The 13,162-nt window shown below is 35.0% G+C and overlaps 1 protein-coding gene across 5 annotated transcripts in view; it reads left to right on the top strand.

The window, feature by feature from the left end:
* DMXL1 (Dmx like 1) overlaps positions 1-12,065 on the top strand; it is a 78,922-nt gene extending 66,857 nt beyond the window's left edge. For 3 of the 5 annotated variants that reach the window (XM_077790386.1, XM_021546235.3, XM_021546233.2), the window contains 9 exons: positions 1-142; positions 3,958-4,008; positions 4,272-4,332; positions 4,803-4,930; positions 5,096-5,188; positions 5,652-5,743; positions 6,665-6,717; positions 7,797-8,014; positions 8,413-12,065. In XM_077790386.1, the coding sequence (XP_077646512.1) occupies positions 1-142; positions 3,958-4,008; positions 4,272-4,332; positions 4,803-4,930; positions 5,096-5,188; positions 5,652-5,743; positions 6,665-6,717; positions 7,797-8,014; positions 8,413-8,637 (1,063 nt within the window). In that variant the 3' untranslated portion in view covers positions 8,638-12,065. The remainder of the gene's footprint in view (positions 143-3,957; positions 4,009-4,271; positions 4,333-4,802; positions 4,931-5,095; positions 5,189-5,651; positions 5,744-6,664; positions 6,718-7,796; positions 8,015-8,412) is intronic. The other 2 variants (XM_021546237.2, XM_021546234.2) reach the window with 1 other exon arrangement.
* Positions 12,066-13,162: the final 1,097 nt, after the last annotated feature.

The following is a 13,162-nucleotide window of genomic DNA, read 5'->3' as shown; positions in this document are numbered from 1 at the left end:
GGCTGATGATTTCCTAGTTATACATGCTCGTGATGATCTTGTAAATGTTCAGGGAAGCACTCCTTATACTCACAGTAATCCTGGCACACCTATCAATATGCCTTGGCTTGGTAGTACACAAACTGGCAGGGGTGCATCTGTGGTAAGTCACTTGTCAAAGATTAGCTTTATGTATTCTATCTACTTCCCTCCTATTATCTGTTCAATCTTGTTTGTTATATTTTGCAGTAGAATATAACCTAAATATATATCACTTTTATATAACTAAATATAACCTTTCTGTGTAACTGAGGCAAGCTGGATTTTATTTGTAACAATTAATAGGTTAAAATACGGCACAGAATTTAAGGGACAACTAAACAGGAAAAGTTTTCAGTCAAGTGATATATGCTTTTTTTAAAAGCATTATCTAAAAGCAAAGAATCAGGATTTGGGTAAGAAGTTAGATTATGAATTCTTCTTTAATGACTTGAAGCCAAATGGTCTATATAAAAAGCATGTATCTAGCAGGTTTTGGAATATAAATTCATAAGGATTTGGTAGAAATATTTACATGAAATTTTGTGGTAGATTTTATTTTAAGCATAATCTTCATCTTCATTCTGAGCTTCAGAAACAGATCTTGTGTCTGGAATGAAGCTTGGCCCTGAGCGAAAGGCCATTAGGTTAGATTTAATTCTGCTCAAATGATAATTGTAGCCTGGCTGTTGACATTCTTATCTTAGTTCCTGTGGAGCAGAGATGCAGATCTGTTGATCAGCTGACAGAGATGCTCATTTGGAGACACTTAAGCAGACTGAGATGGTTGTACAAGACCCCAGTATCTCAGTTCTTCTGCTCATGGAATGCAGAAAGTAGAGTTTTCCTAAATAACCAAATGCATTAAGTCTTGAGACTTGACTGTATGTGGTGTCATTTAACAATTCAAAACAAGTTTATAACTGGTGGCAAAATTAAGTTACCATATGTTAATTAGTATTGTTGTTGACTTGAAAATAGCTGACCAAATAGGAGGAGTAAATAAGGAATAAGCATTATAAGATTGATAATGTTTTCCACATATAGAAGTGGGTATTGTGCCAGTACCTACACCTCTGCCTTCACTTTAGGAACTACTGATCCTAGGTGCCAGTGTTGCAGCTCTGCTATTACCATAAGGTCTCTTGTGCAAGTATTCATGAATGCCTTTGCCACTTTCTCTTCTCACTTTCATTTTATAAATATATATATAAGTACATACAGAATTTTTGTGTTTGTGTATTTCTCAGCCTTAAGTAATTGTGTAATATGTTAATGCAAATGGTATTTACATGGCCTTTTATTTTGCATGCTGTAAAACTTTCTTCCCAAATATATTTGGCTATGCTTGTATTGAAAGCTTCTGCTGTTAAACTTTGGATCTGAATTTTGTCTGGCATATTGCTTGACTGTGGCCGACAACCCGCCACAGCATAGAACAGCACCTCAGTAGGGAGGGAAGACAGAAGTACCTAATGAAGGACAAAGTAAATGAAGGAAAAAATAGGGAATCTCCAGAGGAAATAGTGTTGCTATGGAAGAACTGGAGCCTGGACGAAAAGCAGCTTCCCTAAGACCTTTCCTTTGCTACTATTTGCTACTTTGTTCCTTCAGATACTACTGATTCTTGATGTCATCTTTGCTTTTCCATAAAGTGCAGCCCATTTAGTAGTTGTAGCCCGCTGTTTTGTACCACTACTGGCTTTTCAATCTCATTCTTTGCTTCACTTTCATCAGCAAGGGACACTCAGGCAGTTAAAAATTTTATTAGCTCTATGTTTTTTCTGTCATTCTTCCCTGTTCCCTGTTACACAGCTCATAGAAGGTAAGGAAGGCCTGACACTTCAGCACAGTCTGTTTACACAGTTCTTACAGGAGGTGTTTGTAAGACAATGCTGAAGGAAATAGTTTGTACCTACAGTTCTGAAACACAGGCAGTATTACCAACAGCTTGTCATACAAGTCAGTGTAACTGATACCACAATTTAACAGTTTAACAATGAGTGGGCTGGAATTAAAAGGTTAAAAGTGCATTTTTAATTTTCAGTCTTAATGTACACTAAGGCACAAAGCACCCAACTGTCCAGTAAAGCAACCAGTGTTCTAGCCATCAGCTGTTCTAAGGGCAAACTGAGAGCTAACAGTGTCAAATGTCAGTTACATTAATAATGGAAGTATTTGCATTTTATAATTATACTTCTCTTCTAACTTGGAGAAACTGTACCAAAGAGTTCTGTTAGTGTAGCCCTTCAAAGGCACATTTCTGTAAATTTGCATTTTTCCAAAGCATAATCCAGCAGGGGTTAGGAGATCATGATGCATGCTTATCTGTTGAATGGAGTACGATGACTTCGGTTAACTTCTGGGTAGAAGTTAGTAGCTGTAAAACTTAATGCAGCCCTCCATTTTAGTGAAGAAATAGAGTGACCATGAATTATTGTTATTCCATTTATATACAGAAGAGAAGTTGTGAGTTTAGTTGTTTAGTTGCAATTATAAGTGCATGCTACTCTGTAAATGTTTGAAGAATGTCATTCTCTGTTGCCCTGAATTTTAAAATGTATATATAGTTTCACCAAACCATTTGGCTTTTTCCTTGACATTCAAAGTACTTAGAGAAAAAGAAAGGGAAATACATATTTCACTATCACATATTTTATCTTTAGAAAGTGTTTTGGAATTAACTTGAATAACTGAGGGGCACAAGGCTTTCTCTTCAACAGTGATAAAACTTTGAGAATTGAAAGATATAAATCTGCTTCCAAAATGTAATTAAGAGGATTGCGGTTATTACACAACTCCAAACCCAGGGAAATTTTTACAGGAAAGTAAATTATTTCCTTTTTGAGTACTTTTCCTCATTTTTGTTTGCAAACTGATAGTTCAGAAGATGTTTCTTTTAAACTCTATTGATCGTATTTAGGAATATGAAACACATGAAAATATATAATTTCTGCCTCCTTCCAGTTGACACCCTGATAAATTTGGAGGCTTGGGATGAATAGCATAATTGAAATACCTCATCACTATCTACTGCCCCATGATAAAGCAGCATTAAAATACACTACAAAATCTACAGCAGTTGAAAGTCACAGTTGGATTCAGTGATGTTAAAGGTCTTTTCTGACCTAAACATTTATCTGAAAGTGGGTCAGTGCCAGCTTGCTGTTGGTGGGTGGTAAGGGATAAGCTGCTGTGTTGAAGATGAGTGCCCTGGCAGCAAAATTTCATATGTGCTCTTATTTGAAGTTAACACCTGCCATAAATACATATCTTGCCCTTCTCAAATGTTGAGGTAGATAATACATGCATGAGCAAACCAAATCCAACAATTCTCTGAGGAGAGTCCTCAAAGAAGTCAGATACTTTTGAGAGTTATTGGGGAGTAAACTAATGAAAACTAAACTTTAACATACATTAGGAGAAAGAAAAGAAAGGAAGAGACAACACAGGCACAGATGTATTTCATTGATTAAAAAAAAAAAAATCTTGCTCTTTTTCCTTTTGTGTTTTGAACATATTATTTAAATAGATGGGGTTTAAATATAATTGTCTAATGTCTCCAGTCCTCTTTGTACATTGAATTCTTCCCAGTAGGAATTAATAAAATAAGAGGAAAAAAAAATTGGGTGATATGCCTAGCTCAAAGCAGATTTTGGAACTTAGGAACAAACATGCTACTGAAAGTTCATTGGACCTGTATTTGCAAAATTATAAATATATTTGAAGAATTTTTTATTTATTTACTTATTTTATACCAGTTACATGGTGTATTGCTTATTCTGGATGGTCACAAATAGCCACTTTTCAATCAATGGCAGTAAGTTAACTAGGATTGAAAATAGATATATTCCTTCCTATTTTTTCCTTCTGTTAAAGTTTGTTTACCTCTTTCTTTACATGCTTCTGCCTTTCTCTTGCTTATCTTACAATATTCAGGAATATTCCAATAAATTTAATGGAATCAGAAAGGAATTGGCAAGAAAAGAGGTAAGACTGCAGTCTAAGGAGTGTTTATATTTGGAGCCATACATTTCTGAAGCAAAAGTTTAATATTTATCTAGATGTATAAACTTGCTAAAGTTTTAACATCTACATTAATCGTGGAAGACACAGATTTCTGTCTGAATCTTTAAACCCTGTACTTGTTTTCACAGGAATTTTGGTAGGAAACAACCATCTGCATTCACTAATTATTCTCTAGTTTGATAACTTTTTGTTCAGTAATACTGTTTTTTTTGTATGTTGAACAGATGCTCAAGAAAGCTATTAATAATGTCAGAAGAATGGCTTCTCATCCAACACTGCCATATTGTAAGTTCAGGTTCTTATAAAAAACAGAAAGGTTATCAAAAGATTATATATTTCTTACTCATCTGTTTCTTAGTGTGTTGCTATTTTATACTAGAACAACAACCTATTATATTTTGAAAGTTCTTTATAAGCCATACTTCCTGAAACTATTTTTCATTTTAAAAAACAATATTGGAGATGTAGAATAGCCTTTAGAAAAGGCAAAAAGTACTGTATTTCTCTCTTATTTGTGACTAAAATGATAGTAGAAAAAAATGTGTTATTATCTCCAAGTACATATTTTCATATTTCAGAGCATCTAAATACAAATCTTCAAATAACGAGCAACATGACTTTGATGTGTGCTCCTACACCAAGATAGATACTATGGCATAATTTTGGCACTAGTTGTTTTGAGATAGTATGAGTTTTCTTTAAATCATAAAAGCTACAACTCTTGTGAAAGGTCACATCAATATTTTCTGTTGCAGACCTGACAGGTGCTCAGGATGGAAGTGTAAGAATGTTTGAATGGGGTCATGCGCAGCAGATCACATGTTTTCGATCTGGTGGCAACTCAAGGGTAACTCGAATGCGATTCAATTACCAAGGAAATAAGGTAACTGACAAAATGCTTCTGTAAGCCTTCTCTTCTCCCCTCCCCCAGAATACTTGCAAATTAGCAGAAGCATCACATGTTTGTAATTTAAAGTATTTTTTCAAAATTGTGGGGGTTTTCTCTGCAGTACATACTTATGTATTTACTATTTCTGTATATTTTCAGTTTGGAATTGTTGATGCTGATGGATATATAAGTCTATATCAGACAAACTGGAAATGTTGTCCACTTACTGGAACTTCACCTAAGCCATATTTGGTAAGCTGAATGATAAATTAGTTTCCATAAACTTGCATTGTGTTCCCTAACTTCTTTCTCCATTCAGAATAGCTAGGAGAGGTTAAGGATTGTGATGTTAACCAGTATTAATCAAGATTAAGTTATGTATTGCTACCATCCTGTGGTCTGTATGACAAATTCTTACACTCTAATAAAACTTGTTAAGTGGAGAGTGGAAAATGTAACATGAGATCTGAAATAACTTTAATATTCATTGAGACTTGTCAATAATGGTCACTTGTCAATTAATGGATAGTTACATAGGGCTGCAGAGTATATTTCCATGAAAAATTAAGAATCTTATAGGCATACCAATACCTTTGTATCCTATGTTCTTTAAATTTCTTATTAAATACCTTTTCTTCTCAAGGAAGTTTAATATTACCTGTTTTCACAAAATAGATTATTTTTTAATTAATAATTTAAAACTGCAATTTTTCAGACATGGCAATGTCATAACAAAACAGCCAATGACTTTGTTTTCATCAGTTCATCATCTTTGATAGCTACAGCAGGATTTTCTTCTGACAACAGGTAAGATCTGTTGTGGTAATTCATAAAAGTGAAGTGGTGCCATATTTTCTCTCCTTTCCCCCACTTTGTGGGTTTTTTTTATGATTCATCTTAAGCAGTTTAAGAGTACTTCTGCTTGATTTCTTTCTTGGTGGGAGAGGGACAGAAGCAATGTTTGCAGCTAAATTGACGTGCCTATTAAGAGAGCTTTCATGAGGAAGCACAAATATCCTGCTCATGTTTCCTATGAAGAGGAGAAGTAGAAAGAGAGGTCCTGAGTGATTTAGCTGGGAATTCAGTGAGGGGTGTGTGGGAATGATTTAAAGCTGTTCCAGGGAAGGTCTGGCATGAGATTGGACATCAAGAAACATTTTATTACCAAGAGGTTCAGACACTGGAAAAGGCTTCCTTGAGGTCAATCCCCAAAGTCTGTCAGAGTTTGAGGCATTTCGACAATGCCCTTAATAACATGCTTTAACTTCTGGTCAGCCCTGAAGGTGCCAAGTGGGTGGATTACATGATCCTTCTTGGCCCCATCCAGCTGAAATATTCTGTTCTGTTCTATGCACTTGAACCTGTTGTAAATTATTTTATAGCTCTGGGGAATTTGCATAGCTCTAGAGAATTTGTGTAGCTCTTCATTTCTCATTTGTTTTCATAAGTAAGTATTGATCAAAAAATACCAAAACCTGCTAAGCTACAGAAGATAGTTAACATTAATGCTTTATGGAGATAGCCAGTTGTAAAATACTTAATGTAGATGGCATGTCCTTGCAGTATATGATAAACTATGGAAGTAATTTGGGGTCTGCTCAGATATCATCGATTCTATTTGCAGTGCTTTATGCCTGAAACAACCTTTTTGAGGTACAGGTGGCTTTTCAGGAGTTCAAAATACCTTAGAATATCTGTTGCTGATTTAAGCCATGTTTTTTTCTACAGAAATATTTGTCTTTGGGATACTCTGGTTTCTCCTACAAACAGCTTGGTGCATGGTAAGTAAAATACAGCAACCAAAATGTTTGACCATAGTATTAAAAAGTGTATTTTTGGGTATATCTTTATGAAAGAAGATTACTTAAGGAAGTAATTTTAACATTGACAGTAAAACATCTTTCACCGTTCTGTGTGAGTGCACCAGCGGCAGGATAAAACCAGATTCTTCAGAAATTACCTGGTGTTCTATATGGATGATTGATTTCATGGACATGAGCCCCCCTTCCTTTGCATGCCTTCTGTCCTTGGACCGCAAGTGCAAGCCAGACATTTCTTTTCCTTTTTAAAAGGCTCTGGGCAGCTTCTGCTTCAGAACAGTTATTCCTCTAAGTAGGATTTTGGGGGTGCAAAAATTATTTAGCTCTGTTTCATTAGTTTTATTTGTTGCAACTAATACAAGAAATGCATTTCAATATCTGAAATATGGAATTAAGATCGGAGAGTTGTGAACTCCTTGTACTTAAAGTATGGTGAATGCCTGAATGTATGTGAGAGACATATGGAATTTCTAAATGTAAATTCATAAGCCCTTTGAACTAAAAATACAGCATACCAAGCTGTATTTTGATAATTGTAGTTTTCATTTTTTTTTTTACTCCTTTAGGGGAGTGGACATATCCAAACAAATGTAAGAAGAAACAAATTAGCAGTAAAATGACCAATGGAAACTTGCAAGATATTTGTGCAAGTAGTTTAGGAAGAATTTCTGATGGTCATTATATGACTTGAAAAACCAAATTATATTACTTAAAATAACAAATATGTTACTTTAGTAGTAGATTATTAAAATAATGTGTTTCTGGTCAAGGATCAATAGTTTGTGGTTACACAGGGATAAAAATAAGTACAATTTTTTGTTAATACAGATTTTAATTGCTTAATTTGAGAATATGGCAGCTTTAAAATGTCTGATGGGAACTTGGGTTTACATGTAAATTGGTATTGCAATAAGTAGGCTAGTTGTGGTCAACTGGAATACAGCATCAAAGTCACTGTTGCTACTGTCTTGAACTAGAGGCTGATGGAAAATATGAGTTAGTATAGTGTTTTATTAGAATTACTTTCCTTTGGCTTTCAGCTTTTATCTGTCATGATAGTGGAGCAACTGTGCTAGCATATGCTCCAAAACACCAGCTGTTGATATCTGGAGGCAGAAAAGGCTTTACCTGTATAATTGATCTTCGCCTAAAGCAGCAGCAGCAGTTACTCCAGAGTCATGATTCTCCAGTCAAAGCAATTGCTGTTGATCCTACAGAAGAGTATTTTGTCACAGGATCTGCTGAAGGCAACATAAAGGTATTCATGAGGGGGAGGTAGCAGAAGTACTGTGTACATTCAGAAGGAATCTTGTACAGGTGTGGAACAATCAGATGTCATATATACTGCATTCATTCTCAACTCTGACTTTCATGTTTATGTATTTAATTATGAAATGTCAGTGTTAACCTCTTCTTAATGGATTCCTCCTTTTAATTAGTGATACTTTAGTGTCTCTCTCTATATTGCTTATTATAGTAAATAAGTACTAGTATTCTATAAATGTGTCTTTACAGATTGCTGCTTATTCTTCTTCTACAGTTAGTGTCAGAAAAGTAAATGCAAAATGTAGTACAATTCTACACAATTCACTGTTGATTATTTTAAGATCATGGTAATTTTCCTTTTAAGAGATTGATGTTTTGGTGCTTTTCCAGGTATGGAGTCTGTCTGCATTTAATCTTCTTCACACTTTCATCAATGAGCATGCTCGACAGTCTCTCTTCAGAAACATTGGGACAGGAGTAATGCAAATTGAAACAGGACCAGCAAATCACATATTCTCCTGTGGTGCTGATGGAACAGTAAAGATGAGAATCTTGCCTGATAGATTCAGCCCTTTAAAGGATATGTTAAAAAATGATGTGAAGTTTATGATCTAAGTTTTTCTCAGAACAGTGAATAACATTCCCCTTCTGCCATCCTTGAAAATATTTTTCCTGGAGCTAACCAACAATGCAGATGCACAATGATAGCTTGTGATACAAAGATGTTTTGGTTTTTTCCTTTCTCCCCTTCTGCCCCCAACCCCCTATTTATTAATATCCTGGAGCTTTTAGTCCCTGATGCACTAATGCCTTAAAGATTAAAAGGTCCTTCAGATTTTGATCATTGCCTAAAATAAAAGCTAAATATGACTCCAAATTACATAGTTATAATTTATAAAGATGTTGCTGAAGTGGTTTACTCTTCCTTTTGAGGTAATTACACTCTCATCTGGAGTGTACCCTTCTGGGCATGACCTCTGCTTATATTCAACATCTTACCAACTTGTAAAAGTATGTCAGTCCTGATGGAAACCTTAGGTAATGTTTTTTCACTGTGGCAGCCATAACTGTCTCTCTTCTCAATTTGTTTAGTCAGCCAACAATAAAAATGTATACCTATGTGCAGAAGAGAAACAAAGTCTCCAGGAGTAAATATTCCTGGTTATGCAGACATTCATATAATGAACCACTTTTTCTCTCCATTCCTGAAATCCAGGCTGTTTACCTCTTTTGCTGATCTCCTTCCTCTCATCTAGAGATAAAAAACTGAAGGACGTTCTGTAACTTGTCTTCTGTTCTATAGCTTGAATCACTGCCATCAGGATGGCAGGCTGACCTTTTAAAAATAAATGTATTTTTAACCCTGAACACTCCCTTTACAAAACTAAAATGTAAATATGAATGGATATCTTCCTAGTAAAATAGTCAAGATTATGTGTGAAGCCTTAGACTTGATCAAAAAGATACAGGAAGATACTGCTTTAGGATATGGTGCTAGAATTTCTTCAGAGATTTATTTAGATGTCTGTAGAGTGAAAAAAAGAAAAACCCAACCTAATTTATTTTTACATTTTTTTCTGGTAAGACTTTTATTTAGCCCAAATATAGTCCATTCTTAGCACTTACATTCTTTTATTTCTGTTTTTTCTAAGTACTTTTAAAAAGAAAAGTAGTTCAACTGCAAAGTACTTCTGCACTGTCAGTCTTTCTTTCTTGATGTTTATGTTTACATCTGGTGTCAGATGAAAGAAAATAAACTGAGCAGGATCGATGTAGAGAGATTTTTTTTGCCAAAATATTTAACTGCATAACTTAAATATTTGACCAAATTATTAATGCACAAGGCCATTTTTTTTAAGTCAGCTAAACTGTTTGTTTACTTTTGGTTTGCTTTTCCTTACTTGACAGTTGACAAAGGTTTAATTTGTAAATTAGATGTGAGGCTGGATTACTTGAATGCCAATGGTGTACTTTTTGCTAAAAGATATTTTGTTAAATAAAGCACCAAGATATTAACTGTAAAAGAAAGCTGACAAATTAGGAACTATGGGGATAAATAAAGCATAGCAGAAATGAAGGGCTTGTATAATGAACTATGTAACATTCTCAGGATGCTTTTATCTTAAGAATATAAAGTTGTTTAAAAAGATTTTGTAAAATGTATTAAGGTCATTTTAAATGTATGTTTCGCAAGTTGCAGTGCAAACACTATGAAGGTTTTTATGCACATAACCTGAATTTTCAAATTGTGCAATAACAGAATGTGAATGTTTTGCCATGAAGAAGCATGTGATAGCATTTCAAACTGGTACAGCTGTTCAGTGATTCAATTGTAATTGTTCTTCCTTAACACTTAGAGATTGGAATTGAACATGATTTCAAAACAGTTTAAGTACTGTGATGGACCAGAAAAGTTACTAAAAGTGACACCACCTTACAAAATAGACTTGCCCAATGAGTATGAATTATCTGCTCAGGGCTGAGTTTCTAATACTTTCTATTCTTGTGGAAGGAAATCAGGGGGATAAACTGTAGCACACTGCTTTAGAATCAACTTAAACTGTAACTTTGTAGCTGCTTTATATAAATGTGTCAGTTTTATACACTCACTGAACTAACAAAGTTACATGTGCAAAAATCATGGCAGTATTATATAATTAGGTCCTTGATGTTTTGTCCTTAAATATTTTTATCGTATTAGCTTTAATATTTCAAGCTCTAATCTGTTGTACTGGCAATCACAAGAAGCTGTCTTACCATCTGCAAACTGAGCAGATTTTAAATGCAATTTGCCATGACATACAATGTTGTCATTTTTCTGAATAAAGCTGCACTTTGAGAAATCCTGGCAAACTTAGGCTTATACCAGAAAATTACTGACCTTGACCAGGCATTTTCAATAATGTTTATAGTTACCATAAGCTATTCCTGAAACTAAATTATGTAAAATCACAGTGTATTTGCCACACCTTTATAATCTTTCCAATAAATCCTGCAGAAACTCAACTTTCTACAGTTCCATGTTGCTGCTATTTCATTTACAAATCGGTTGTTCACTTGCATATTGTTCTTTGATGTTTAACTATTGTAAGACAAATTGTCAGCTTTCTTGTAATGATGGAGTAAAAATGAGTTAAATTCTGTTGTATGTGAAATTTCTAAAGGGACACTCTCAACTTTGAATCTAGTCATTGGAGAAGAACTGAACTCAGAATCCTCTGGCTGTTGCCCTTAACTTCCACTGACTTTTGTCCTCCAGCAATTAATGCTTTTTCCCTGTTGCTATGCAAATTACTCAAACTTAAGGGTACTAGAGCTTACAGAGGTCCCAGCGCTTACAGTAGCCATGTGTACAAATTAAATGTAAAATTTGCTTTTGACAGTGCTTAATCAATAATACTGTTTTGTCCAGACAAAATAATTTAGCTTGTAGTTGATAATGCCCCTTTTAAATATCATTAAATGGGAGCTGTGACTTATGTTTGTATTTGTAGCAGTACATAATACTGTCAGTGTGTCATTCTTGTGTTGCTAACTGATTCTGTTACCTTAGACACATGATCCAAGTTCTTCATGATTACTTCAGCAACTTGTGGAAGTTAAAACTCTGGCCATCTAGGTACTTAAACTGGCTTGCTGGGTGACTTTACACCAGAAAATTCTCAGCTGACAGCTGACATTGCAGGATGTTGATGGAGAAAGGTGGAAAAAATGCAGATTTTGTACTGCATCAGGGTGGTGCAGGGTGAGGTCATACATGTTCTACTGCATTTTAGGAACCTCAGAACCAGTTGCAGGAAATAAACTATGGAGATATCCTGCACTAGGTACCCCCTTCCTATTAAGAGCACCCAATGTTAGATTAGATGCAATAGTTATTAAAAAAGCAACAGTGATTAAGGGGAAATAAGCTTGGAGATTATATATTCTCCAAGGTAATTATTTTCAAATGTTTATTTTTACTAATGATAGCAAAACCATCGGTAATGGTTCGGCATATTGATCAAACTACTTTCTATAAAATAAAGAGATTGATTTACCAAGTTTCATAGTGTTTCTTATTCCTAGCTCTAAAATATGGATGATTTTTTTTTTTTTTTTTTTAATGCCTTATGGTCTCACACTTTATCTTTTTCTAACTTCCTGGTGTTTGGGAGGGGGACCGATTGCTGGGAGTTTGTTTTTGTGGGTGTTTTGGTTTTGGTTTTTTTTGTTTGTTTTTTGTTTGGGTTTTTTTTTTTTTTTTTTTTTACATATAAGTAACAAAACTGAGCAAAATGAAATTATTTTGGAGTGTAATGAGGCTGATGCAGTATTGGCACTTTCTGTTGTCTGCCACAACTTGACTTTTGAATCCTTTTTTGTTTCATTTAAGCTTGAAAACCTTGGTCTTGGGGAGCTTTATCCACCTCTAGCAGATGTACAAGTATGAATGCATTTGTTATGATCTGGTAAGTGAGAGATGCCCAAATTAAGGAGCAAACAAGGCGAAATGCTAGTTCAACAATACTGACTTTTATTTGTAGCTTTTAGTGTGTAGGGGAAAGAGAGTGCCAGCAGAAGACAGTCACCACCCACATATCCTTCAGTGTCCTGTTGATCCTTTTTCATCCTGGGCTTCTCAGTGGGATGAGGGGACCTAATTCATACTTATTTTGGTAAGTTCTATGCAGGAAGGGGTGCTGGGTACACAAGATGAAACTGACTGAAATTTTTTCACTGACTATGGCAGTTCACTGACTGAAAAGTTTTCACTAGGTGTTTTAGCAAACAAAGGAATCCATGCTTATTGGCTACAAGTTGCATAGTTCTCTAGTTAGTATCCTATCTTCTGGTTAATGATTCCATTGCTTCCTGTACTAATTAGTTCTTTCTCTTTTTTTGAGTCAATGGATTTCTTGGATTGCACTGTTGCTGAATTGGATTTATTGGTGTCTTCCTTATCTTCCTCGTGGTCTCCGAATTTGGCATTTTTTGTATCCCTCAACAGTAGTACATCCTTCTTTTCAAGCTTTGTTAACCTCCCCATAGGTAATTGAGCAGTATTGCCTTTATTACAGCCCATGGGGCTGGTATCCACAGGGGAGCTCTGGAGCCTGTTGGTGGTTGCAAAGGCCGTCTGTCCCATAACTTGGGATGT

Source organism: Lonchura striata, chromosome Z (genome assembly GCF_046129695.1).
Source record: "Lonchura striata isolate bLonStr1 chromosome Z, bLonStr1.mat, whole genome shotgun sequence".
NCBI lineage: Eukaryota > Metazoa > Chordata > Aves > Passeriformes > Estrildidae > Lonchura > Lonchura striata.
This window is presented reverse-complemented; position numbering and strand designations above follow the sequence as displayed.